The following is a 26,062-nucleotide window of genomic DNA, read 5'->3' on the forward strand; positions in this document are numbered from 1 at the left end:
TCTTCCCATGTAATACCCAAGTCTGTACCAGAAGCCTTATCTAAACCTGAATGGAGGGATGCTATGATGGCTGAACTAAATGCTTTGCATAAGAACCATACTTGGGATATTGTTGACTTGCCTGAAGGGAAGGAACCAATGGGTTGTAAATGGGTATTTGCCATTAAATATCACTCTGATGGCTCTATTAAGAGGTTTAAGGCTAGGCCGGTTGCTAAAGGTTACACTCGAATATATGGTATTGACTATCTTGAGACATTTGCTCCTATGGCTAAGATGACCTCAGTCCGAGTTTTGTTATCTCTAGCTGCTACTTTTGATTGGCCTCTCCACTAGTTTGATGTTAAAAATGCCTTATTGAATGTTGATCTACATGAAGAGGTCTATATGTCTTTGCCTCTAGGGGTGTATGGAAAGGAAATGCAGGGGAATGTGTGTAAACTGCAGAAATCCATTTATGGTCTCAAACAGTCTCCTCGAGCTTGGTGTGAGAGGTTCAAGGTCGCTCTTGTCCCCTTTGGTTACACACAAACTTAATCTAGTCATTCCTTGTTCTCGAAAAGAAGTGGTTCTCTGGTGACATTTCTGTTAGTTTATGTTGACGATATTGTGGTCACGGGTAATGACACCCTAGTGGTCAATAAACAAAAAGATTTCTTAACTCTGAATTTGAGATCAAGGATTTAGGAGATCTCCGATACTTTTTGGGCATTGAAGTTGCTAGATCTAAGGTTGATACCTTCATTTCTCAACACAAACATGTCCTTGACCTCCTTGCTGAGACTGGTAAACTTGGTGCTAAACCATCCTCCACTCCTATTGATCCCAATCATAAGCTTTCTACTATAGATGGTGAACTTTTATCTGATAAGGGAGTGTTTCAGAGACTACTTGGGAAGTTGTTATATCTTTGCATGACTCGACCGAAAATTTCCTATGCAGTGAGTGTTATTAGTCAATTTATGCATTCTCCTAGGGATACTCATTTAGCTGCTGCAGAAAGAGTTCTGTGTTACTCGAAATGTACTCCAGGGAAAGGTATTCTATTTGCCAAACATGGACACATGAAGTTGGAAGCATACACTGATGTTGATTGGGCAGGATGTATTGATGATAGGAGATCCACCTCAGGTTATTGTGCTTTGGTGGCAGGGAATATTGTTTCATGAAGGAGTAAGAAACAATTTGTAGTTGCCAGATCCTTTGTTGAAGTAGAATATAGGGCTATGGCACACGGTGTGTCAGAATTATTGTGGCTACGATCCCTTTTAGAAGAATTGGGGGTTGACTATGAGAAGCCTATGATGCTCTACTATGACAACCAAGCAACTATCAATATCGCACATAATCCTGTTCAACATGATTGAACTAAGCACATTGAGGTTGATAAACATTTTATACGGGAAAGAGTTTCCTCAGGAGAAGTTTGTTTGCCATTCATCACCTCAGAAGAGCAGTTGGCTGATATTTTGACCAAGGGAGTTCCGAGAGGGAAGCTAACACACTATATAAGCAAGCCGGGAAAAATTGACATCTATGCTCAGCTTGAGGGGGAGTGTAAAGAGACTGGGCCGAATGGGCCCTGGTATCTTTTCTTGTAGTATGTTTTATTTATTTGTTAGCTAATGGGCCTATCTTAATGGGTCCATTATTTCTTTTTACTAGTTCTCCTTATGTTACTGCCTAGTTGGCCGCCCACTTAAGGGTATACTTGTAATTATGTTAAGATTGAAGTTTAGTAAAAGGATTAGAGAAGGGAGGGAAGAGATATTCGAACTCTTCTTCTTCCTCCTCCTCTTTTCTCCATCTTCTTTCTCTTGTACTGCTGTTCTCTTCTTTTCTTCCTCTTTTTCTCTCTAATTTTTCCAAGTTTACATCAGCTTTAGAGGACTGATTTACATCTAGAAAGAAGGAACAATGGAGAGCCAATGTGTCAAAAGGGAGAGGCAGAACAAAAGCTGAAACCTACATTGTCCTGCTCACAGAAAATGCAAAAGTTGGAAATGGAAGTGGATAAAGGGATATGGAAGAACATAAATGTTTTAATCGCCGGTAAGAAGATCAGTGACTGGCAACCGGTGATGGATGAAATAGCGAGGAAGTTTAGCCTTTCTTCCTCTGCAATGCTAGTACCTTTTAGTGACAACAGAGCCATTCTAGATACAGGGGGCAAGAAGATTGAATTCACATCAGTTGAAACCCAGGCAGGTCTGATTGTCATTGAAGACTGGCACATGTCCTGCAACGGGCAAGACATATTTGTGGGGAGTTTTAACTTAAAGTTAGATGGGTTGCCGTTTAATTTCTGGAGGACGGTTGTGGAGATCAGAGGATCATTTCTGCAATGGGGGGACTGTTGGTGGACTGTAGCTTCAGCAGTTTGCGAGTTGTTCAAGTGAAGGTGTGGGCGATGAAGTTGAAAGATGTCCCTCGGGTGGTGGCCATTTTCTCTGATGAACTGCGGAGGAAAACTTGGGTTCTAACAGAAGTCAAAGCGACACTGTGGAGTCTTTGCTCGAAGGAGGGAGATGATGATGACATGGAGACTAGGATATTATGAGGCATAAAGGAAAAGTGGGCGATCCATTTCGGGGAAAGGAACAGTCATGCAGCAACAAAGTATTAGGCAGGGATCTAGACAAAGTAAACAATTCAAAAAACTCTAATTTTAAGGACCAAATGGTGGGGCCCTCTTTTGCCAATGTAGTAAAAAGGAACTTGGACCAAGGGCGAGTTGGAGAAAGGAGCAAAGTTGAACCAAACTGGAATCAAACTAGTCAGACCAAGAAGTTGAACCGGGTGGAGGCCTCATGTGAGTCATTTGATAGTCACGTGAGGGTCGAGCATGTAGGGGGGACAATGGACAAAAACTTGGGTCTATCTTCTTCCACAAAAAAGACCCAGCTGATTAGAGACTCAAGCAAGTCGTCCAAAGCAAGCCTTCAGTGGGTGTCATTGAGACCTGTCAAAGAAATGAAAACAGGGAGGGCAAGTTCAGATCGTCCAAACCCAAGATAAGATAGGATGCACAAAGAACAGGGGGATGTGCAAGACGGTGGCTGGATTGATTGCGAGTCATCAGACAATGAGGAAGGTTCTCCAATGACTGGGTCAAAGGGAGATAGATTGGAAGAGACGATGGAAGTGGTTCTTCTGGAAATATTTGGAAATATCAGTGGCTGAAATCTTTGCAAATATTCACAGATTACACTATGGATGACATGTTGAGGAAGTGGAGTGAAATTGCAAATTGCACGCAGACCAAGTCAGTAATGAGTGTGGCTTGGACCCCCCCACCTAGTGGATTCTTGAAATTAAACTTTGATGGATGTAGTAGGGGAAACCCGGGACAATCGGGGATCAGGGGTGTTTTTAGGGATGAAAATGGGGTCATCTCTGCTATGTTTTCAGGCCCAATTGGAGTGGGTGACTCCCTTAGAGCTGAGATCTGTGCAGTTATGGAAGGAGTCCGGAAAGCTAAGGAATTGAACATCAAGAAACTTATAATTGAAGGGGATTTAGAGGTGGTGATAGGGTGGCTGACTAAAGATAAAAATGATTTATGGAAGTATAATAATGAGAAGAGGAAATTCAAGTGGATGGTGCGGGAGATGGAAGTTAAGACATGTTGGATTAAAAGATCTGCTAATTCCCCAGCTGACGGTTTAGCTAAACAAGGGGCAGAAAGGGATTCATTGTTTTGGGCTAAGCTGTAACGTTAGTGTCTTTGTATTTTCTTTTTTCCTTTCTTGAAGCTCTTTGTGACTCTTGGAAGATAAGTGTGTTTGTCTTCCACTTGTAAATTTTCTACTGATGAATTAATGAAAGTGTTATTGATCAAAAAAAAAAAGTGGTTCTTCTGGAAGAAGATTTGCTCAACACTAGTATTTTATTTGATATTGATTATATGGTGGAGGATGTTACTTCGGCTCTGGAACTGCCAAGTAGATCGACTGACAGGAACATTGTCGAGTGTGGCTTGGATAGATTTCTGTTCACAACAACTAGGAGGAACACTGGAGGGGTGCTTACTTCGAGGGTTATGCCTAGACTAACTTCTAACCATTGGCCTATCACTCTATTGAGAGAGGAGGTGAGTAGTAGAGGACCCACACCCTTCAAGTTCGAGAACATGTGGTTGTCCCACCCTGGTTTTATTGAGTTGATTAAGTCTTGGCAGCATGGTAGTAGTCCAAGGGTTAACTGGGAGGGTATGAAATTCCACTAGAAATTGAAGGAACTAAAAATAAAGATAAAAGAATGGAACACCCTTCAGTTTTGCAGGATAGGGGAAAGAAAACAAGAAGTGTTTTGTAGAATTGAGGAGCTGGATGCTAAAGAATTGGGGGGCACCTTCGAGGAGAGAGAAAAACAAGAAAGGTGGGAGCTTAGGAAGCACCTAGAGGACATTCTTTATCAAGAATAGGTACATTAGAGGCAAAAGTCTAGGCACAAGTGGGTGAAAGAAGGAGATAGAAATACTAAGTTCTTTCATGCAATGGCTAATGGAAGGAGGAAGAACTTTTTTTTTTATAAATAACACTTTCATTAAATCATCAATAGAAGATTTACAAGAGGAAGACAAACACACTTGTCTTCCAAGAGCAACAAAGGACCTCAAGAAAAGGAAAAAGAAAAGGAAAAAACACTAAAGTCAATTTTTAGAAGGGTGACTCTTACTCAACAGGATGAGATTGCTAGGGCTTTTGTGGAGTATTTCAAATCAATTTTTAGAAGACCTTTCAATCAGAATATTTGGGTGGAAGGTCTAGTGTGGCCTAAGCTTTCATAGGAGAATAAGGGGTGGTTAGAAAGGAGGTTTGAGGAGGAGGAAATAAGGGAGGCAGTTTTTACAATGGACAGATCTACGGCACCAGGGTCGGATGGTTTTACAATGGCTTTTTATCAAGATTGTTGGAGATCTTGAAACAGGAATTTTTTTTTTTATGAATTGAAACAGGACATTATTAAGGTGTTTAATGAATTCTTCGAAAGGGGGGTAATAAATCCAGGGTTGAACTCAACTTTTATTGCATTACTCCCAAAGAAAGTTGGAGCAAGCCACCCTAGAGACTTTAGACCTATCAATTTAGTGAATAGCTTGTATAAAATTGTTGCTAAGGTCTTGTTTCGAAGAATCAAAGAGGTGCTACTAAGCATAACCTCACAGAATCAAGTGGCGCTTGTGGGTAAGAAGCAAATTGTTGATCAAATTCTAGTTGCAAATGAAAGTGTAAAGGATTTAAAGAGAAGAAGGAAGAAAGGGATAGTGTGTAAGCTGGACTTGGAGAAAGCTTATGACATGATCGATTGGTCTTTCTTAATGCAAGTGATGGAGTGCTTTGGCTTTGGGGAGAAATGGTGTAAGTGGATTTTAGGTTGTTTGGAGACTTGCCATTATTCAATTTTGGGGTGTGCGGTTTCACAGTGGCCTTTGAAGTATTTGGGGATGCCTTTAGGGGACAATCCGGGAAACAACAGCTTTTAGAGCCATATAGTTGATAGATTCACAAAAAGGCTGGCTTCTTGGAAGAAGAATTACTTATCTTTGGGTGGCAGAATCACCTTAATAAAGTGTGTCAGAAACACCCTATAGCTGCCGTGTCATGTTTACGTTAGTGAACCATGTTTCCTAGTTGAGAAGGCTATAAAAGTTGTGTTCAAAAAAAGGTCATTTTGCTGGTTCTCAAACCATGGGTTGCTGGTTCTCATACCAGTGAACGCTGGTTGTGTTCATGAACCAGATGAAACACAAAAAAAACCACAAATCCAACCCCTTAGTCATCCTTTAATACTTGATTCACCTTTAAGGGAACCTCCCCCTCTTCTTCCATTTGCATTTAATGAAATTCATCATTTAACAAAAAAGATAAACTTGTCCCTACTTGATTACTACTCCATTTCTATCGTAACAGGCAACATGGGACTCTATTCTCAAGAGCATGGTTCCTTTTTGTGATCTGTTGAACCATATAGAACGGGAAAAAGGGAAAAAAAATATTATGATCCTGAAAAAGAAAAAAAAAAACAAAACAAAATAAGGAAAAGGTAAAATTGTTAAGGAAGAGAGAAGGCTTGGCTTTCCTTATGAGTTGTGCTTTGTCCTTGGAAGAGCTTAGTAGTTTTAACCAAGGGATCTCCGTATTTAATTGGCAAGCTATTTTGGGTGTAGAAGGTAGTAGTTCATAACAAAAATCTTTTCTTTGTTTGTCAAAAGGGAAAAAATGAAGCCCACGTATGGTTCTTCAAATCAAACAAAGGGTTTGACAATGGATGAAATTATAACAATGGCAACCGCTTCTTTTCTTCATTATATCACTTTGAGTACAAAGTCTGAACAGACAATCCTATAAAGACTACTAGCATCTCATATCCGGGAAAGGAAACCAGTACACTCACAGACAATTGTCCAGTCCAGTCATGTCATTTCCTCAAATAAATGTTGCTACTTGCTAAGCCTCAACTCAAAATGTGCTCCAATGTTTCTGGTCCTTAGTTTCCAAGGAATATGCATCAAAATATAGGAAAAAAGCAGCAGCGTTATCTTTAAACCAAACAATTCCTTTAGAAATTATGGAAATCGTGATCTTTATAGGATTAGCAATAAAAAATAAAATATATGTGGTATTGAAAGAAATCAAATATAAAATAATAAAATGAATTTTATAAGCAAATCAAGAGAAAACAAGTGGAAAGGCAACCTGAAATATGAACTGCGAGAGAGGATTAACCGATGAAGACGATAAGTAGATCCCATTGCCTGAACAACAATGTCGGAGAAAGCCCCGGAGTTAAGACCCTCCATCTGAATGTGATCGCAGAGAGAAGCAAGGTTGCAGTCTAGGGCTCGTAATTCGCCGCTGCTCCGATCGTTATCGGACTGTTGAGGCTGAGAGATCGCCATTTTCACGGTACTTCCGTATGAACGTGGCTTAGGGTATTGAGCTTCCATATCTCTCGTCACCATTCTTCCCTTCCGCTTGTTGTTATGATTTATGGCAGAGCCATTATCGAACCACCCCGAGAGAGAGAGAGAGAGGATTATTTATTGGAGATATTTTCTACGTCTTTTCTTTCTTGTTGTCTGTCGGGAAATGCTAACTCTACTCTCGCGACGAGAATCGGAGATCTTAATTCTCACTCTTGCGCCTACACGTGTCGATGGAAGTTATGATCACTAAATGCCTTTGTGCGTAAAGACATAAATACCCTTAGAACGGACACATGTACATACATTAGCGAGAGTAGATCTCTAATTCCCGTTGCGAAATTAGGATTAGCATTCCACCTGACTGAAAAATCCACGGTATTTTAGTACTTTCACGTGAAGAAAAAGCGTATTGAATCGATCCAATGATTCTCTCGCGTATAATCCAATTATAGGTAGTCGGGATCTGCTGCATTTGTTTGGAGTTTGGACTGAATTTCTATGTACTACACGTGTAACCAAATACCAGGTAATATAGTCACAGGTGGAGTGAAACACGTGTCGCAAACTTAATGCGGATGCACGATAAGTCCGGCCCAAACAAGCGCAGCAGATCCGGACTCGGTTATGGGAGTCTTGTGATAGAACAGTGCTCTGTTCTCTTGGAATCGGCCTTTTGTGTCTTGTGACGATACAGTGAGAGAGTGCTTGAGTTTGGGGTTAGGATGCAAATAGATCGGATGACGGCTTGATCCGAATTCGAATCGGATCCTATTTTGTTTTGATTCGGATACCCTCCTAATTGATTTTTTTATCACACCGCGTAATTGTATTCAATTAAATAAAGCAGCAGCGTTATTTATATTTTTATAAAAAGCATGTATATATAATGATAAAAATAGTTTAAATTTGCTTTTTTTGGTTTTGTTTATATAAACTGTTATGTTTTTTTTAATAATTTGTTAAATTTTAAATAAATTAAATTGGATTGAATTAGGTTCTGATATCTAACATCCTTAATGGATTTGAATTCAACCTTTTTGAAATTCGATCATAAATGAGATTTATACTAGCGAATCAGATTTGGATATACATTGATTCGAATCCAATCCAATCCGTTTACATCACTAGTAGCAATTAAGCTCATGTTTGAAATTGCTTATTGGAATAACTTATTTTTGGGTCAAAACTATACCAATAAACACTTATTTGTTATTGAGAAATAAGCCTGCATGAGTGCTGCTTGAAAATAAGCAATTGTTCAAGAAGCTCAATGTTTCAGCTTAATTTGAAGTGTTTGTAAGTGTCGTTTCCTTTCTAGCCCATATTGGCCCACCGCATCATTTGAAAATATCTATACTATCCCTATTTTAAATAAAAGCCTTCCCACCAAACACTCCGTGAGTGCTTATTTTGATGAACACTTTTTTTATCAAACAAGCACTACCAAACAAATTCCGGTAGCCCCCTGCACTTTCTTTTATGACAAACACCTCTCAAAAGTCAAAACTTCCAAATTCTAGCACTTTGTCCCTAAACTCCTTTATGTATTAAAAGGGGTTGATGGTGAAAGTAAATTTATTAAATTGCCCGTCTTAAATTCTATGAGCTAACAACAAACATGTAAAATAACTATTCCAAAACACAAATTGCTCCAATGATGTTGATAAAATTTGATTAAACTTCATATAAATACCCTAGTACTTTAGGGGTAGTCTAAGAGATATCCTACTTTGGGGATAGTCTCACTTTAGGGCCTGATTTTTTAAATATGTCACTTTAATACCTGAACTTTTAGAAATATACATTTAAGTCCAACTCTATTAAACTAACATCATGGTGTTGGATAAATTTACAAAAGTGCACATGGTCTATTCTTATTTTTATTATTTATCTTCTTCTACTTTTGGATTGGACACAAACCAACAGAATTAAAGTAAATTCATCCCGGGTTGTTCATAGGTTAAAGCCTTTCTGTTATCATGTCTTTCCGACGATATGGATTCACCAAATAACTATTCTAAAGCACAAATCACTCACAGGATGTTGATAAAATTGAATATTCTGGATGCATTTTCAATAACTTAGTTGAAATCATTTATTTAAGTGGAGCATTTATGAGAGTTATGAATGAGAGAAAAATAACTTAAATGGACAAATGGTCTCATAAAATAACATAAAGGGTAATTTAGAGTTTTAAAAATTAAGATATATATGCACATTTAGCTATTCCATAATTTTCTTAATTGTGTCCCAATATTTCACACTTTAGATAAACCATTAAAGTATAGTTTTTTATGTTTAAATAATGTATTTATAGTCATATAAATTTCATAATTGTCGCTAATTGTAGTTTTTTAGGATTTATACAAGTTTCATAGTGTATCCATACATATATTTATTTCCATTTGTATCCATGCGTATCGAAAGCATATCTCAATACGTTTCTTAAAATTGTTTCTCTAATACGCTTTACATTTCCCATATTTTGAAATAACAAAGTTTTACATCAAAAAATGGAATAATGGTGAAAAAGTATTCATATAGAGGACCGCATATAATTGATAAGGTTTAAATGGCGATGATGATTGATGATTTGTTTTGTTTGACAAAGCATTTGTTGATTCAAGCTTTATTAGGGGTGCAAGTCACACAAGCTTGGCTGGGTTTATGGTCAATCCAAACCCAATCCTAATATTTGGGGCTAAGGTCCAAGCCCGAGGTCAAGCCTGGTCTTCCCCAACCCGAGTCCAACCCATGTTGTAATTTGATGCACTCAAGTTGGGCTCGAGCTCAGGGTAGTCAATGAACCCACTCTAAAATTACACATGTGTGTATGCATTTTATGTAAATATATATGCATACATACATACATACGTACATTGTGGGTGTAACTTTTGTTTAACTAAAATACCCCAGGTTCCTATCTAATTGCAATGACTAAAATGTAATTGGAATAACCATTTTGCTCATCATTCAAAGTTCAAATCCCTCTCATTATTTTTATTTTTTTAAGTAGAGGATGCAAATGGATCAGTTCATGACCTAATATGACCCAAAGTCCGATCCTATTTGTCAGATTTAGATATCTATTTTGGATTTTTCTAGTCATATTTGATTAAAAAAATGGATCAAAATCGAATCACCCCAATCCGATCCGAATGAGTCCAATCCTATATATAACATATATATGTTATTTATCTATTTATATCGTATTTTTGTGATTTTTTATAAAACATGTATATATATTATGAAAATAGTTGAAATTACTTTTACTTTTGTTTTTCTTTATTTAAATTGTTATATTTATTTGTTTTTATTTCAATAATTTTTCATCTTTTAAAATTAAATCGGAACAAATCGTATTCGGACATCTAATACCATTTATCGAAATTGAATTCAAATCAATATTTTTTAGATCCGATCGAATCAGATCAAATCTACAATTTATTAGAGCATATTCAAGTATACCCCGATTCGAATGTGATCCATTTCCATCCTCAATTAAGGTATTAACTTCCATAAACATTCATTGACTCATATTTTTTAATGGAATACCCCTATTTTAAATTAGGCCCCCTTTAATTTTGAGGGTACAAAATGTAATTTAAACTATTACATTTATCCTCATTGTCCCCTCCAATTAAGTCTTATATTTAGGATATTAACTCTATTCACTCATTGAATCTATATTAATGAACCATACTAAAGAAAAATAAGTGTGACAATGAATAATTAGTTTTATTGGTGATAAAAAATAAAATATAAATTTAAAACTAACCCAAAAAAATATAGTAGTTTTCCTGTTTGGTGGAAAGTCAACAATTCAACATTTTTTCGAGTCAAATGTATCAAACCTTGATGTTATAATTAAAAATAAAAAAAATAATTATATAGGCCCACGGGCCGGGCTTGAACACCTATATAGGCCCACGGGCTTAACCTCGGGCCAAAAAGCCCGACCCGCAATAAATTCGAGCCGAGCTCGGGATTTGCCAAAATAGCCCGGCCCGGCCCGAACTATAACTAAACCTAAAAACCCTAGTTGAATACCCCTCTTTTTTTCACCTCTTTCCCTTCTTTTTCCAACCGAATTCTTCTTCTCCACATCCTCTTTCCCTTCTTTATATTATTTTTTTAATATAAATAAATTTTGAATTTATATATTTTTTTAATGTAAATAAATTCTTGTTTATATTGATTATTGAATAGGGAAAATATCTAATTTTTTTTATTAGGTCGGGCTTCCGGCTCGGGCTTTGGGCTTTTTATTAAGGCTGGGCTCGGGCCCAAGTTGTAAGCCCGTTGGTCGGGCCGGGCCCGGCCTGGCCCGAGCCGGCCCATGAATAGGTCTACTCACCACCATAGTATGAGTGGTAGCTCGGGCGTTGAGCTGACCAGGAGTGAGTTCGGCCCACTCGCTGACCTCCCCCGGGTATGCAGCCAGCCTACTCTTCTTTAGGCTGCACTTGGGGTTCAGGACGGTTTGGCTCCCCTGACCCTCCGAGCTAGAAGCCGTCATCTCCACATCATTAGTAGAACTCTCGGAGACCTCGGCTGCAGCTTCGGCAGAATGAGCCCCGGCAGCAGCAGCGTTGGCCTCGGCAATGCTTTCTCTGGCTCTGGCAAGTCTAGTGGGCTCGGCAGCAGGCTCAGCGGGCTTAACGGTAGGTTCCGCCATCACCTCGAGCCCCTTAGGCACAACCCCCTCTTCCAAGTCGATGAAGGGCGCGGCTGCCACCTCGGGCCCCGAGGCAAAAGTCTGCGGAAGTCGAGGCTCGGCTGAAGCTTGCGGCGACCCAACGCGCGCCTTCTTTGCCACGCGTTTCTTCCTCTTCATCTGGTGGAAGAGCCTCTGATTGTCTATTTTCTCCGCGTCCATGGGACCTGCGGTGAAACACGACATTAGCAACCTGAAGCAAATATATGAGCGGAAAGCCGAAGTGGGGAAAACCTACCCGGACTCAAGCCCGCTTGGACGAGCTTCTCCTCATAAGTGAAGTCTTTATAATGCAACCCGAGCTAAGCCAGTGACTGGAGCTCCTTCTTGGTCTTCCCGTCCAGGATGACAGCAGGGTCTTGAACAGCTATCCTCCAATCAGTGGGGAAGGGCCACCCCGTACTGCTCCGGACTACGAAGTAGTCCCACTTCCAAGCTGGGACTTTGCTCGGGAGCTTGTGCATGAGTTTGAAACCCGGGCAGGGGGACAGGTAGTAGGACCACATATGCTCGGGGAGAGCGCTCGAAGCGATCTTCTTTATAGCCAAAATTGTACTAAGAACATCTAAATCTATGGAGAGGGAACGGTCAAAGCAAAGAGAAATGGACCCCACCACATTCCGTATGGAGTTCGGGTGGAGTTGGTCCAGGGTGATGTTAAAGTGTACCAACACCTCAACGATCAAAGGGTGAAGTGGAAGTCTGAGCCTGGCTATCAGTTGCTCCCTAAAGATCACAATCTTGTTAGGACCGTGCTCACATGGGAAGTTGCCGGTGGGAAGACTATACGAGTACTCGTTAGGGAGGCGGAACCTCTGTATGAGGTCTTGAAGCCTCTCCGAGGTCATTATGGAAGGCCCGAACTGATTTGGTTCCCGACCTCGGTGGGAGGTGGACGCCAGATGACCCGAAGCCACCCGTACTTCGGATGGTTGGGCAGCAGAAGAGACACCCCGAGCTGAGGTACCTACCTCGGGCTTGTCGATGAGACTGTCCACACTGGACGACATACCAAACTAAAAGAAAGAAACAAACTAAAAGGGAAAAGGAAGCTCGGGAGGACTCACCAAAGAAACGCAACCGGACTGGAAGAACAAAACGAACTGGAGGACCCGAGCTAAGAGACCCCTGGCGCGAGCTCAAACGCTAACGACGAAAGCTTTGTGGCAAAGAAAATGGCCAAGGGACCCCCTATTTATAGCCGCGACTGCGGGTTCTTCGAGGCGAAAACGATTTAGCGCATTTTTTACGTTTGCGAAGTCCAAGTCGCGTGAAGTCCGCGCGTAATCTGGATGCGACTCGAATCTCTTTTCGGTCGAGTTGGGCGCTAGACCGGTACAGCTAGACGGGACACGCGACAACGTGGCTTAAATACCGACGCCAAATCCACCCGGCGCGTCATGACCTCCCCGCGTTGGGTCACCGCCGCCAGCGCAGGGAGTGGGGGGCAATTGATGGAGGGTGATTTGGCCCGACCTTGTTGCTCAGGTACACGTGGGCGTGACCTTGCTCAAACAGTGACTCAGCATGACAGCGCAACGAACGTGAGCACAACTCAGAGGGAAAGTCCCACCGAGTTCAGCACGGCAACTCGGCAGGTAAATTACTCGTCGAAAGCCACCTTGCCCGCACCTTCTCCCCAGGGTTAAGGCACTTCGGGGGGTCCTGAGTTTGGGGCACCCTAACCCCTTTTGAGACCCGAGCTCCTCCCAATGGACCTTGGGCCACTCCCAAGCAAGAACGCAACAATTCTTCTTTGGACGCCCCGAGGCACAAAGACCTTGGGTCGGCTAGCTCGGCATAACCGGCTACAGGCAGCCCGTCACTCAAAGGACAACCCAGCTCAGGGTAATTCGCAGGAGAACAGTTCGGTATACCATAAGAGGGCTTCATGCCCGACCGTCGTACCCGACAAACCTGTGGACAGCAGGCATGTCCCCCTCGCCACGCCTGCCACCTTTAGAAAGACGTCCCACACCTGACAGACACGTACCCTGCACGACGGCCCCGCGCGTGCCACCTCAGCCCTGCCTGTAGCGGCTGTGGCGGTTATACCTGCCCTGTCAAAGGTCAGAGGGCCTGAAGCAACAAAATTCAGTTATAAGGGGCTTATTCTCAAGGAACAAGGTATCTTGGAATCACCTGTGTAACCTGCACTCTTAACCTTCGTTATCCTTTTGCTTTTTGCACTCAATACTAACTTAAGCATCGGAGCGTTCCCGCCGGGAAACCCCCCGGGAGTTCTTCCTCTTTCCTCTCGTCTCAGGTACCTCTTAGGAGCCACGCGAGCACCAGTTAAGAGTGACCGGATTGCGCTACATCAATAATATATAATATAATATATATATATATATATTATAGTAGGGTATATATTATTAAAATTCGGTTTTAACGGAAATAACCGAAAATTTTGGTTTCGGTTCCGATTTTTATTTTTTTTCAATTCGATTTATTCGGAACCCCTAATTTGGTTTCGGTTCAGATCTCATGCCCAATCTGATTTGACCTAATTGATTGATTGATGGCATATTCTTATGTAGCCGGTTTTTTTGCATGCACGACGAAACTATGCTCTCTTTATATTGCAATATTTGCATAGACTTACACGTCTCAGTTCTTAATTATTTTGTACCTTCCAATATCAACCATCTCACCGTTAATTGTTAGTGTTTTACTTTGGAGTGATCAAATGAAAATAAATGGAGTGATCCCTTTAAGAAGAAAGGGAAATAATTCACTTCTTATTGGTCCAAGTAATTTGATAATGGGAGATATTTTAACATGCAACTAACTCTCGCAATGTGAGTTTGCCTTACATGTTGCAAGTTTAGAGCTTGGATAAAGGAGTGTTACGTCACATTGACAGTCGGGCCAAAACATTTGCCAAAATCTTATAAATATGTATGGATGTATGGTGTTGATGATATGGGTGCAACTTTTTCGGGTTAGGGTTGTGATTTTATCAAAATTTTAATGGATCCAACCCAAAGTTCAAGCCTAAAATAGTATAAACTGTTAACTCGGGCCAATCCAACTCGCACTCCTATTTGATGATGGTAAAATTCTTTAGCTTGTAAGTAGGCAATTGTTATACGGAAGATACATTATAACAAGCCATTTATAAATATTACTTATACTCATATAACAATTGATCCAATGAGTTAACATAATGTCACTGGGCAGTAGGCCCATACACTCTTAACTTATACTCATAACAAGCCGAAATGCATGCTTTGAGATCATTTTTTTCACAAAAGAGATTGCCATTTGGGATATTTTCCAACCCATGCACACTTCTATATTGATTTACTATTTATATTATCTAATATTAATAGATTTGGTTCAACTTTCAATTCAAGATAACTGTTACATCCCCTAATTACAAAGTGACATGCATTTGTGCTCGTTGCTTAAATGCTGTGATGGGATCTACTCACCACAGAACGCTCTTCACAGCAACCTCACAACATCTCACCATGTATTAGGATCATTTCCCATTAATATATATACACACACACACACACAAAGATGATGATAGTGATAGTATTAATGTATTATTTTATTTTTTATAAATTTTGTGTATTCTTTGTTTTTTTATTATTAATCAAATGCAGATTGAAAATCCAAATCCGATTACATAAACACATCATCCAAATATGTGATAATCGGATCGAGTTGTGAAGTTTCAAGTATCGTTGATAGGCCTATTTGCTCGGTTAGATTATTATTTTTGTAATATTTAATTTTTTGGTGTATATTTTTTTGTTCACTTGTCAAAAAATGTAAAACTTAAATAGCGGGAACTGAATGAAATGAAAAGTAGTAGTTTAAATTACAATTTAAACCTTAGAATTAAATAGTGACTAAATTAAAAAAAATGAGTATTTTAGTCAAAAGAAAGAGGGCAATTTTAGTCCAAAAAAGTTTCACATTGCATTCACACTTTTATATATAATATAAAAAAATAACAATTACCTATTTTGATTATATTAATAAAGTTGCACACTATTAGAGAGAGAAAAATATAGACATTTGGATTTTCCAAGGCCTCTTATTTTAATGCATGTTATTGTTGAATTTAAAAAAGGCAATTAAGATAAAGAATGAGGGAGTATTAATACAACATAATAAAGTAAAATATTAATCAATCAAATAATATAAATAAGTTGAGGTTAAACAATCAAACATAAAACAACAAAAATAAAAATATTAATTTAAAAATCTACTAACCCTCCACTTAAAACTAATAAATATTAACAAAACTTAGTAAAAAATAAAAAACACTAGTAAAAATCAAACTCAATAAACACTAATAAAATTAAAAACATTTAAATTCCACTTAAAAATCAAATTTAATAAACACAAATAAAGATAATAAAGTTTAAATACTATGGTTTTAATAATGTTATGATTTAAATATGGGCTTGATATATTGCAAATAGAACCCATATTTTAATGTTGTGTTTTGTTTTATTTATTATTATTTTTTATTAGATAACTTTGTATTAATATATTTTTAATTAATTAATTAATTAATTAATTAATAATATTATTAAAATTAATAAATTTTATGAGTTGAGACCTTTATTGTGCATAGTGCCCATATTACACAAGAGACATATATAAAATAGAAGATCCATAAAAAAATTAAAAAATAATGAAAATTTAAAATGTAGAACCCTTTTTTATCACTTATACGAAGAAGACAAGCTAAACGGGTTTGTATAGAAACTCGTAACGTGTGATACACAACATACAATAATAATAATAATAATAATAATAATGATGATGATGATGATGATGATGATGATGATGATGATGATGATGATGATGATGATGATGATGATGATAATAATAATTTATATATAATTTGAAACCTAATAACTATAATTAATAAAAATTACTAAAGTTAATACATATATTAAAATTTAGTAAGTTTTTATCTAGCAACTATTAAAAGTTAAGAAATTAATAAAAAATAGTATTAATTTGTACTTAAGGATGACCATTTTTAAGAGTTAGTATAATTATTATTAATAGGATAATTAAAATATTATTAATGATAAGATAATAATAAAATAATAGTACTATAATAAAACATTAGCACAATAATAATAGCAAACAAAGATATATAATAATAATAATGTATAAATAAAATATTAATACAATATATTTTGGGGAGAAAAAATAATTTATAATAGTATTACTACTAACTAAGTAATAAATAAATAATAAAATAAAATATTAATACTAGTAATTAAAAAATATTAATATAAATTGTTCATTATAAATAACAATAAAATAATAAATAAGTACTAATAAAATAATAAAATATTAATAAAATGGTTAGTTGATAACAATTCAAACTCCTAATGAACCAAACAATAACAACTAGAATCCAATAATTATGTATACATATATATTATGCATAACTATATAAAGTTTATAACTGATAAATTTAATATTTTATATTTATATACATTTACTATACATATATGCTTTATAAATAATTGATTTTTTCAAAATTTTATTAATTTTTGTCATTTTAAACATAATAAGATGGTTATAGATTAAATGCCAAAATGATCCAAAACAATCAAGTGCAAAATGTGGATCTATATTTCATAATCAAATGCGGATGCGATGTAGATGTAGTCGGTTCAAATTTGAATTCAAGCCATTTACAATCCTATGTCTACATTGTGTGGGGTTGGTGTATATTTGAGCTAACTTAGAAGAAAATAGTTGCTTGAGCCCGAAAGTCTGTTGGTTTAACCAGTTTTAGACTAAGTTATAAATAATCACCCATAAGCAGGAGTCTTAAGACATTTATAATTAGGTCTTTAATAGTTTTAATATTTTAATTAAATTTTATAATTTTTAAATGGAATGTAATTGGTTTATTTTATTAATTTTAATATATATTATTTTACTTATTATTATTATTATTATTATTTTATGAATTTCTTAATTTTTAATAGTTGTTAGATAAAAATTTGCTAAAATTTAATTTTATTTATTAGGTTTCAAATTTTAGTTTTATACCAATTAATAAGATTTGAGTGTAAATAGGGATGGCAACGTTCCCCATCCCATTGGGTACTCAACTTCCTTGATCCAATGAGATTGAAGATGAATATTGCCTCGACAAATATAACAATCAATTTCCATTATTTTACTTTTCTTTTATAAATCTCATACATCGCACGGGTCCCCGCTATTAATAATATATAAGTGTTGTAGTGAGAGTAGATCTGAACTCTTAAATAGAGGTGTAAAGTGGGTCGTGTGGTTGGCGCAAAGTGCGGGCTATGCTATACTGGCCCACGGGCCGTGCCACCCTCCTAGGTGAAAATTTTGGGAGTCCGCCCGGCCCAACCCACGGCCCAGGCCTGTGTGGGCTCGTGTCATGCCGTATTGTGCCATGGGCCGGACTGGCCCGTGGCCAAGCCTTGGCCCAAGTTGGGCTATGGACCGGGCCAATCCAGATTTGCTACGCACAAAGCGCGACTCACACTAATCTAACAGTACTTGCAGCCGCAAACATCGAGAATAGCTTATATAATTCATGAGGAGATATTCCCAATGCACGGCTGAAACATTCTATGAAATTGGTGTCAGGCGCGCTCCGAGTAAATCTGAGTTCTCAGGTCCCCAAGGTCACTTTGAAGCCATTGGTCCACGTGTTATTACCAGATGCAACCGCAGGAACTGTAGGACCACAATAATTTATAATACTCTTTGGAACACCGTATTAGAACTCTTACTCGAAGTGACGAGCAGAGTTCACACGAGTGCGCCACACATATCACTCCGCCTGCTCGTTGCAATCTCATCCTCCCAATTTCTCATTCTCATTTCTCACTCCCACCAATCGAAATCATTTGAACTCTCAGATTCTCCCAACTTTACAGGTAATACGGAGTGCTCGTCCTGTCTGTGGGTAATACGATTACGCGTTTCACTTTCCAGTTTCTACGTGAGGAACACAGGTAGTGTCCCGAAGATCCCATCCCATCTGAGATCTCCTCAATCATGTCTGAAGAAGATTCTCAGGAACCAGAATCAGAACTCACCGAGGAGCAGAAGACGGAGATTGCCAAATGGTTCTTGTTAAATTCTCCCTCCGGAGAAATCCAATACGTCGCCAAAGGTCTCGAATCTAACAATACTTCAAATTTACAATCTGTTTGTTTTGCGTCCGTCATTGTTGATAGTTCCTTTGATTTTTTCAGACATTCGATCCGTTTTAATGGATGAAAATGTCTATAACATGGCGGTTTCAGAAGCATTTCCTCTTTACAACAAAACTCACATGATATCCCTTGAAATGCCCAACAGAAGTGGAGCTGTAAGCTTGGCTTATTATTATTTTATTGTTATTGATCGAGTTTAGTCTGCAACTGCATTTCTGTAGTTGTCTTATGCAGTTAATTGAGGTAGAATGCAGCTTGAAAGGAAAACTAGAGTTTCATTGTAGACTTAGAATTTATTTTATGGAAATCACACTTCGATAGCTAGATTAGATATTTGAACTTTCAGTGCATCTTGGTCGTTGTCCCTGAGCGTTTTGATGAGCGTGACTCAAGGCATTTACATGCAAGATATAAAATACCTTTCTATGATTTCATGCAAATTGGATGTGCCATTCATTGGGGGGGGGATGTTCATTTTTCAAAATTATATTCCCTGAGCGTTTGGAGCATGATAAATACTCAATAAATTTCCATTTCAGACTATTTTATGCTTAATATCACATTTATCTGAGGCTTCACTACCTTATATGTTACGTGTATCTTATCTCTATATATATCATATTATGCATTTAGGTGATTGTTACATCATTTGGCGAACTTAATGACAATGAGTATCTTGATCCCAGAACCGCCCAAGTTGCTAAAGTTAATCACATCAAACAGGTAAATATCTACTTTATCCAAGAAAGTTGCATTCTGCTTTTGTTTGTTTGTCTTAAGAATGGTTGCTATGGAGCAATTTTCTTGGATAAAACTTGGAGGGATTGTTTTTTTTTTTGAATTTTATCTGTAAACTTGGATTATTTCACCTGGGAAGACTTCTTTTTTCATCCATTACTGGTCCACTGCTTATTGATCAATCCAACAAATGGTTTTCTAATAAATGTAGCATTAGATAGTTAGATACTCATTTTATGATTCTGTTAACACATTCTGTGATTCTATTCTTTTAGTTGTTATTCCATTACCTTTATTATTCTTACCCCTGTAGATTGCCATCTAGATCTGAGTGAAAAATAATGAAGTTTTCCATGGAAGATAAGCCTTCTTTAGACAAGAATCAAAACTGCAAAATGTAGGAATAGTACAGTAAAACATCATGATATGAAGGAATATCATAAATATAGCTAATTGATGGTGTTGATTACTGCAGCTTGAACTATTTTTCTTATACATGCTTTGTTTAAGGCTAAAAAGAAGAGAAGACCTGCCAATGACCTGGTGGTTGAGATGATCATGCAGCATTACTTTACTCCCACAGTGGAGACACAATTTCAAACTTGTGGAATTGCAGGCTCTTTGTGCTATGGACAGTGAGCACGTTCACCCTCCCCCATCCCCACCCCCTTTGCCCCTATAACTTGCATTAATTGACTAACCCCAGCTGTTCAAGTACCAGGAGAAAGGAAGGAAAAAATGAACCCATAAAAAGATGAGAATATATATGTAGGATCCCCACCCATCCACATGCAAGAAGAAAAAAACCAAATAATGATAAAATTCCTTTTCTTTTACTCTTTCTCTGTTTTAATCAATAGTCATGGATGCATCTTTCTTCTATTTTCTTTTTATTTTGCTTTTTTGGGGTTTAATTTCAAGTAGTTAGACAATAAATTTGCTTGTTTCTTTCTTCTCTATTATTTATTTAGTTTTGACTGCTAAGTGAAGCTATAACTATTTTGTTACAAACTTTTTAGTGTAACTCCCTAAATTGATTCAGGCTTGTACAGACGTGAGACCAGCTACTGATGAGGAGCTTCCATCCTTCTATATTGAGCAGTTTCGGTATGTTATTATACATTAATTATGTAACAAATTCTTCCATATTAATAGATTGGAAAAATTTTATCAAGTGGTTCTCTGTTTTATTCTAATGCTCAAGAATATAATTAATTGAAAACAAATACTCCCAATTCTTTTGGTGTTTGTTGAGAATGTGTATTGTGAGCAGGGGCCTTTTGGGTTTTTAATATTTTTCTTGTATATGGGTGCCTTCTTAGGGGAATTTGTGTAATTTTACCAGACAATATAAAGTGCCTTTTTGGGGTGTGAATAGTAACTCACCCTACTCTTTCAAAGACAGTATGAAGTGCCTTCTTCTTCTTCTTGTAAGAGTTTCCTCTACTGACCCTTGAACCCAAGAAGACTTGCTGACCTCAGACCATTGACAGACGACGTCAGTAGTCTGTACAAGTGCCGACGGGAACCATTGAAACTGGTTCAGTTTTGTGTGCCTTGTTTTTAGAGAGTTTTTGGTATGATTCTCGTCGCCAATTGATGCTTCCTTGATTTTTCCCAGATTTTTCAATTAGAAATTATAGAAAACTAGAGGTTCGATGTATGGACTTTTTCCTCCCCATCTGAGGGTGTTTCTTGCTTGAGACCTATTACTCTTAGGTTGTTTTTCTTTTCTAGAGTTATTGGAGATTTTTTTTGGGATATTGGAGTGCTGTAGGGCTGTTGTGTAGCTTGACCAAAGATGTGAATCAGTCCTCTAATATCAAGATTAAAACTTAGTGATTAGCAGAATAAAACAGGTCTGAATAATAGTATAAGAGAGGAAGATGGCGAAGAGAAGAGGTAAGAGAAGAAGAAGTCGAATTAATCACCCTTCTCCTCTAACCCTATTTTTTATTAATCTCTAAAAAATTGATGATGACAAGTATACCCTTAAGTGGGTGGCCAACTTGGTAGTTACATAAAGAAAATAAAATAAGAACAAATAACAGGCCCATTAAGTGAGGCCCATCAACATAAAATAAAAGGTAAAATAAAGGATATCATACAAAAGGCTGTTAGGGCCCATTCGGCCTAGTCTCTTTACACTCCCCCTCAAGCTGAGCATAGATGTCAATCATGCCCAACTTGCTTATATAGTGTGTCAATTTCCCCTTGGAAACTCCTTTGGTCAAGATATCAGCCAGTTGCTCTTCTGATGTGATAAATGGTAAACAAACTTCTCCTGAAGAGACTCTTTCCCTTATGAAATGCTATCAACCTCAATGTGCGTAGTTCTGTCATGTTGAACAGGATTATGTGCAATGTCGATAGCAGCTTGGTTGTCACAATAGAGCATCATTGGTTTCTCGTAGTCCACCCTCAATTCCTCTAGAAGGGATCGTAGCCATAGTAATTCTGACACACCATGAGCCATTGCCCTGTATTCTGCTTCAGCTGAGGATCTAGCAACTACTGATTGTTTCTTACTCCTCAAAGACACAATATTCCCAGCAACCAGAGCACAATAACCAGAGGCGGACCTTCTGTCATCAATACTTCCTGCCCAATCTGCATCAGTAAAGGCTTCTAGCTTCATGTGACCATGCTTAGCAAATAGAATACCTTTCCCTGGAGTACCTTTCAAGTAGCACAGAACCCTCTCTGCAGCAGCTAGATGAGTATCTCTGGGAGAATGCATAAACTGACTGATAACACTTACTGCATAGGAAATATCTGGCCGAGTCGTACAAAGATATAACAACTTCCCAAGTAGTCTCTGAAACACTCCCTTGTCAGACAAAGGCTCACCATCTGTGGCAGAAAGCTTATGATTAGGATCAATGGGAGTGGAGATGGGTTTAGCTCCAAGTTTACCAGTTTCAACAAGAAGATCAATGACATATTTGCGTTGAGATATGAATATACCATCCTTAGATCAAGCAACTTCAATGCCCAGGAAATACCGAAGATCTCCCAAATCTTTGATTTCAAATTCAGAGTTGAGAAATGCTTTTAGTTTACTGGCCTCTTCAATGTCATTACCCGTGACCACAATATCAACATAAACAATCAAGAAGGTCACCAAAGAGTCATTTCTCTTCAAGAACAGTGTATGATCAGATTGTGTTTGAATGTAGCCAAAGGAGACAAGAGCAACCCGAAATCTCTCAAACTAAGCCCGAGGAGATTGTTTGAGACCATAAAGGGATTTGTGTAGTTTACACACCTTGCCTTTCATTTCTTTCCCATACACTCCTGGAGGTAGAGACATATAGACCTCTTCATGCAGTTCTCCATTCAAGAAGGCATTTTTAACATCAAACTGGTGTAGGGGCTAGTCAAAAGTAGTTGCTAGAGAAAGTAAAACCCTGACTGAAGTCATCTTAGCTACAGGAGCAAATGTCTCAAGATAGTTAATGCCATACATTTGGGTGTAACCCTTAGCAACCAACCGAGCCTTAAACCTCTCAACAGAGCCATCAGAGTGATATTTAATAGTAAACACCCATTTACAACCCATTGGTTCCTTTCCTTCCGGCAAGTCCACAATATCCCATGTATGATTCTTATGCAATGCATCAAGTTCGGTCATTATAGCATCCCTCCATTCAGCTTGAGATAAAGCTTCTGCTATAGACCTGAGTATCACATGGGAAGAAATAGAGGCAAGAAAAGAGTAGTAGGAAGGGGAGAGAAGGCTGTAAGATAAGTGTTAGGAGATACAATGGGCTGTACACTTCCGCTTGCCCTTGCGAAGAGCAATAGGAAGGTCAAGGTCTGGAACAGTCAGAGATGGGTCAGTAGAGGGCTGACCTGTTTCCTCAGGAATGATGGGAGTGGCAAGATGCTCTTCTGAAGGAGTGGAAACAACTTGCACATGTCTAAATCTCTGCCTTTGGTACCACCTCTGGAGAGCAGGAGTAGAAGTAGGAGGGGGAGCAGGGGCATCAGGGGTAGGTCCAGTGGAAGAGGTGGACACCCCATGATCGGACTCACAAGGGATGGGAAGAGGAACAACTGGAGACATAGCAAAATACTCATAAGATTTCTCCCCCTTAGGAGGAATACTAAAGAAGGGAGTCAACTCTGCAAAGGTGACATCCCGAGATACAAAGCGGGTGCCACGAACTGGATCAAAATAGCAATAACCCTTCTGTATGGAAGCATATCCCAGAAACACGCACTTATGAGCCTTAGGTTCAAACTTATGCCTTTGGTGACTATGAATATGCACATAGCAAGTACACCCAAACACACGGAGAGGAAGAGAAAAGAGATCCTCATCCGGGAAGAGAAGACTAAAGGGGGTTTTAAAGCCAAGGACCCGGGAGGGCATACGGTTGATCAGAAAGGTAGCAGTAAGAACAACATCTCTCCAAAACTTCATTGGAACATGGGATGCAAATAAGAGGGATTTGGCAACCTCAACCACACGCCTGTTTTTTCTTTCCGCCACCCTGTTTTGTTGTGGAGTGTAGGAACATGAACTTTGGTGAATAACCCCAAAAGTTTCAAGATAGGTGGAGAGGGTTCTCTCAAAATACTCCTTAGCATTGTCAGAGAGGAATATTTTGATACGGGTATTAAACTGGGTGAGGATTAGTTCATGAAAATTTTTCACAATAGCTGGTACTTCATCCCTGGATTTCATGAGATAAATCCAAGTGTAACGTGAATAATCATCAATAAAAAGGATAAAGTACCTGTAACCCCCCATGGTTGGCATGTGATATGGCCCCCACACATCAGAGTGAACAATATGGAAAGGAGAAAATGATCTTTTATTGCTAATTGAATAAGAATGTCTACAATGCTTTGCCAGCTCACATGATTCACAATGAATACTCGATAAAGACACTCCTTTAAACATATCTGGGAACAGATGACTCAAAGCAGAAAAGGACAAGTGACCAAACCGAAAATGACATAATAAAATTTTGTTAACGGACTCTGACACGACTGACTCTAAGGCAACTCCATGAGGTGGTCCCAAAGCATGATCTGGTGTGTCCAGCAAGTATATTCCGTTCGCCTCATGGCCACTCCCAATCATCCTCTGAGACTGCAGGTCCTGAAAAACACAATGAGTGGGAAAGAAAGTTATGCTGCAATTCATTGACTTTGTTAAGCTACTAACATATAAGAGGATTGTGTTAAGCTTAGGGACATGAAGAACAGAAGATAAGAACAGGGTGTCAGAGGTCTTTATATCACCTTTACCAGAGATGGGGGCAAGGGGCCCATCGACAAGGGATATTTTCTCTTTCCCAGAGAGGAGGTGATATGAGCAAAACAGGTTAGATAGGCTGGTCATATGGTCTGATGCATCGGAATCAATAATCCAAGGGATTTTATGATTACCTGAAGCTGAAGCATGATTCGTAGAAGCACGAGTACCTGAGTGAGCAAAAGCCGATGAAGATGATGTACTGGTGGAAGGGTGAGTCGAAGAAACCGTAGCTTCCAGGTGATTTAGGAGCCTCCCATACTTCTCAAAATCCAGCTTCATTGCAGCCAACTACTCAATAGTTGATTTTTCTTCACTTTCCTTACTTCCCCCTTTAGGCACTTTAGTAGCATTAGCAATCTTGGATTTTCCCACCTGACTGCCCTTCTTAAGGTTATTATTGTTCTTGAACCTATCAGGAAGAAGTTCAGGATGAAGCTTCCGGCAGATGTCCTTTGTATGCCGTGGTTTCTTGCAATATTCACACACCTGCTCTTTTTTCTCAGTAGGGCCCTTCGGTTTCATTCCCGCATGTGCAAAATGTTCTGTGGATGGACTCTGCAACTACACCTGCCGCCTACTCTCCTCACTACTTATCATAGCATATGCCTGTGAAAGAGTAACCTCATCCCTGGTCAAAATGTTCTGTTTGATAATATCAAACTCGGGTTGAGTCCAGTGAGAAACTCAAACACCCTATTTCTCTCCACTAGCTTTCTATACATTTCAGCATCCTTTTTACTCTCCCATACCACTGTCTCCATAACATCAATTTCCTGCCATAGGGATTTTAGTATAGAGTAGTAGATTGCCACACTCTTCTCCCCCCGTCTCAGGTTCTTCACATCACTTTTCAATTTGTATGCTCTGGCTACATTCAGTTTCTGTGAATAGGTCTCAGTTACACTGTCCCATATCTCCTTAGCTGAAGACATCCAGAGATAGTGCTGGCTTATATGGGGTTGCATAGAGTTGACTAACCATCCTATAACAGTATAGTTCTCCTGCATCCATCTTTCAAATTCAGGGTCTGTCTCTTTGGGTTTCACCTTGCTGCCTGTGAGATACCCGAGTTTTCCTCTACTACAAACATAGATTTTTATAGACTATGCCCAAGCAAGATAGTTCGTCCCATCTAGCTTAATTGTGGTAACACCAGTCAAAACGGAATCTACTGAAGCAGGTCCAGAAACTGGCACCTGCTTGAAATC

General features: G+C 38.5%; 2 protein-coding genes across 4 annotated transcripts in view; one reads left to right on the top strand and one right to left on the bottom strand.

The window, feature by feature from the left end:
* Positions 1-7,073, bottom strand: part of LOC104598970 (BTB/POZ domain-containing protein) — a 34,636-nt gene extending 27,563 nt beyond the window's left edge. The window contains exons 1-2 of one of the 3 annotated variants that reach the window (XM_088902145.1): positions 6,702-6,813; positions 6,400-6,491 (exon numbers count right to left, since the gene is read on the bottom strand). In XM_088902145.1, coding sequence (XP_088758271.1) covers positions 6,400-6,422 — 23 coding nt within the window. In that variant the 5' untranslated portion in view covers positions 6,423-6,491; positions 6,702-6,813. Of the gene's footprint in view, positions 1-6,399; positions 6,492-6,701 lie in introns of all 3 variants that reach the window. The other 2 variants (XM_010261299.3, XM_010261300.3) reach the window with 2 other exon arrangements.
* An 11,340-nt stretch (positions 7,074-18,413) lies between these two features.
* The window catches only part of CPA (Subunits of heterodimeric actin filament capping protein Capz superfamily), a 55,557-nt gene continuing 47,908 nt past the window's right edge, over positions 18,414-26,062 (top strand). The window contains exons 1-4 of the mRNA XM_010261298.3: positions 18,414-18,801; positions 18,884-18,999; positions 19,478-19,567; positions 20,625-20,689. Of these exons, the coding sequence (XP_010259600.1) occupies positions 18,684-18,801; positions 18,884-18,999; positions 19,478-19,567; positions 20,625-20,689 (389 nt within the window). The 5' untranslated portion in view covers positions 18,414-18,683. The remainder of the gene's footprint in view (positions 18,802-18,883; positions 19,000-19,477; positions 19,568-20,624; positions 20,690-26,062) is intronic.

Source organism: Nelumbo nucifera, chromosome 3 (assembly GCF_055504915.1).
Source record: "Nelumbo nucifera cultivar China Antique chromosome 3, China Antique-T2T, whole genome shotgun sequence".
Classification (NCBI taxonomy): domain Eukaryota; kingdom Viridiplantae; phylum Streptophyta; class Magnoliopsida; order Proteales; family Nelumbonaceae; genus Nelumbo; species Nelumbo nucifera.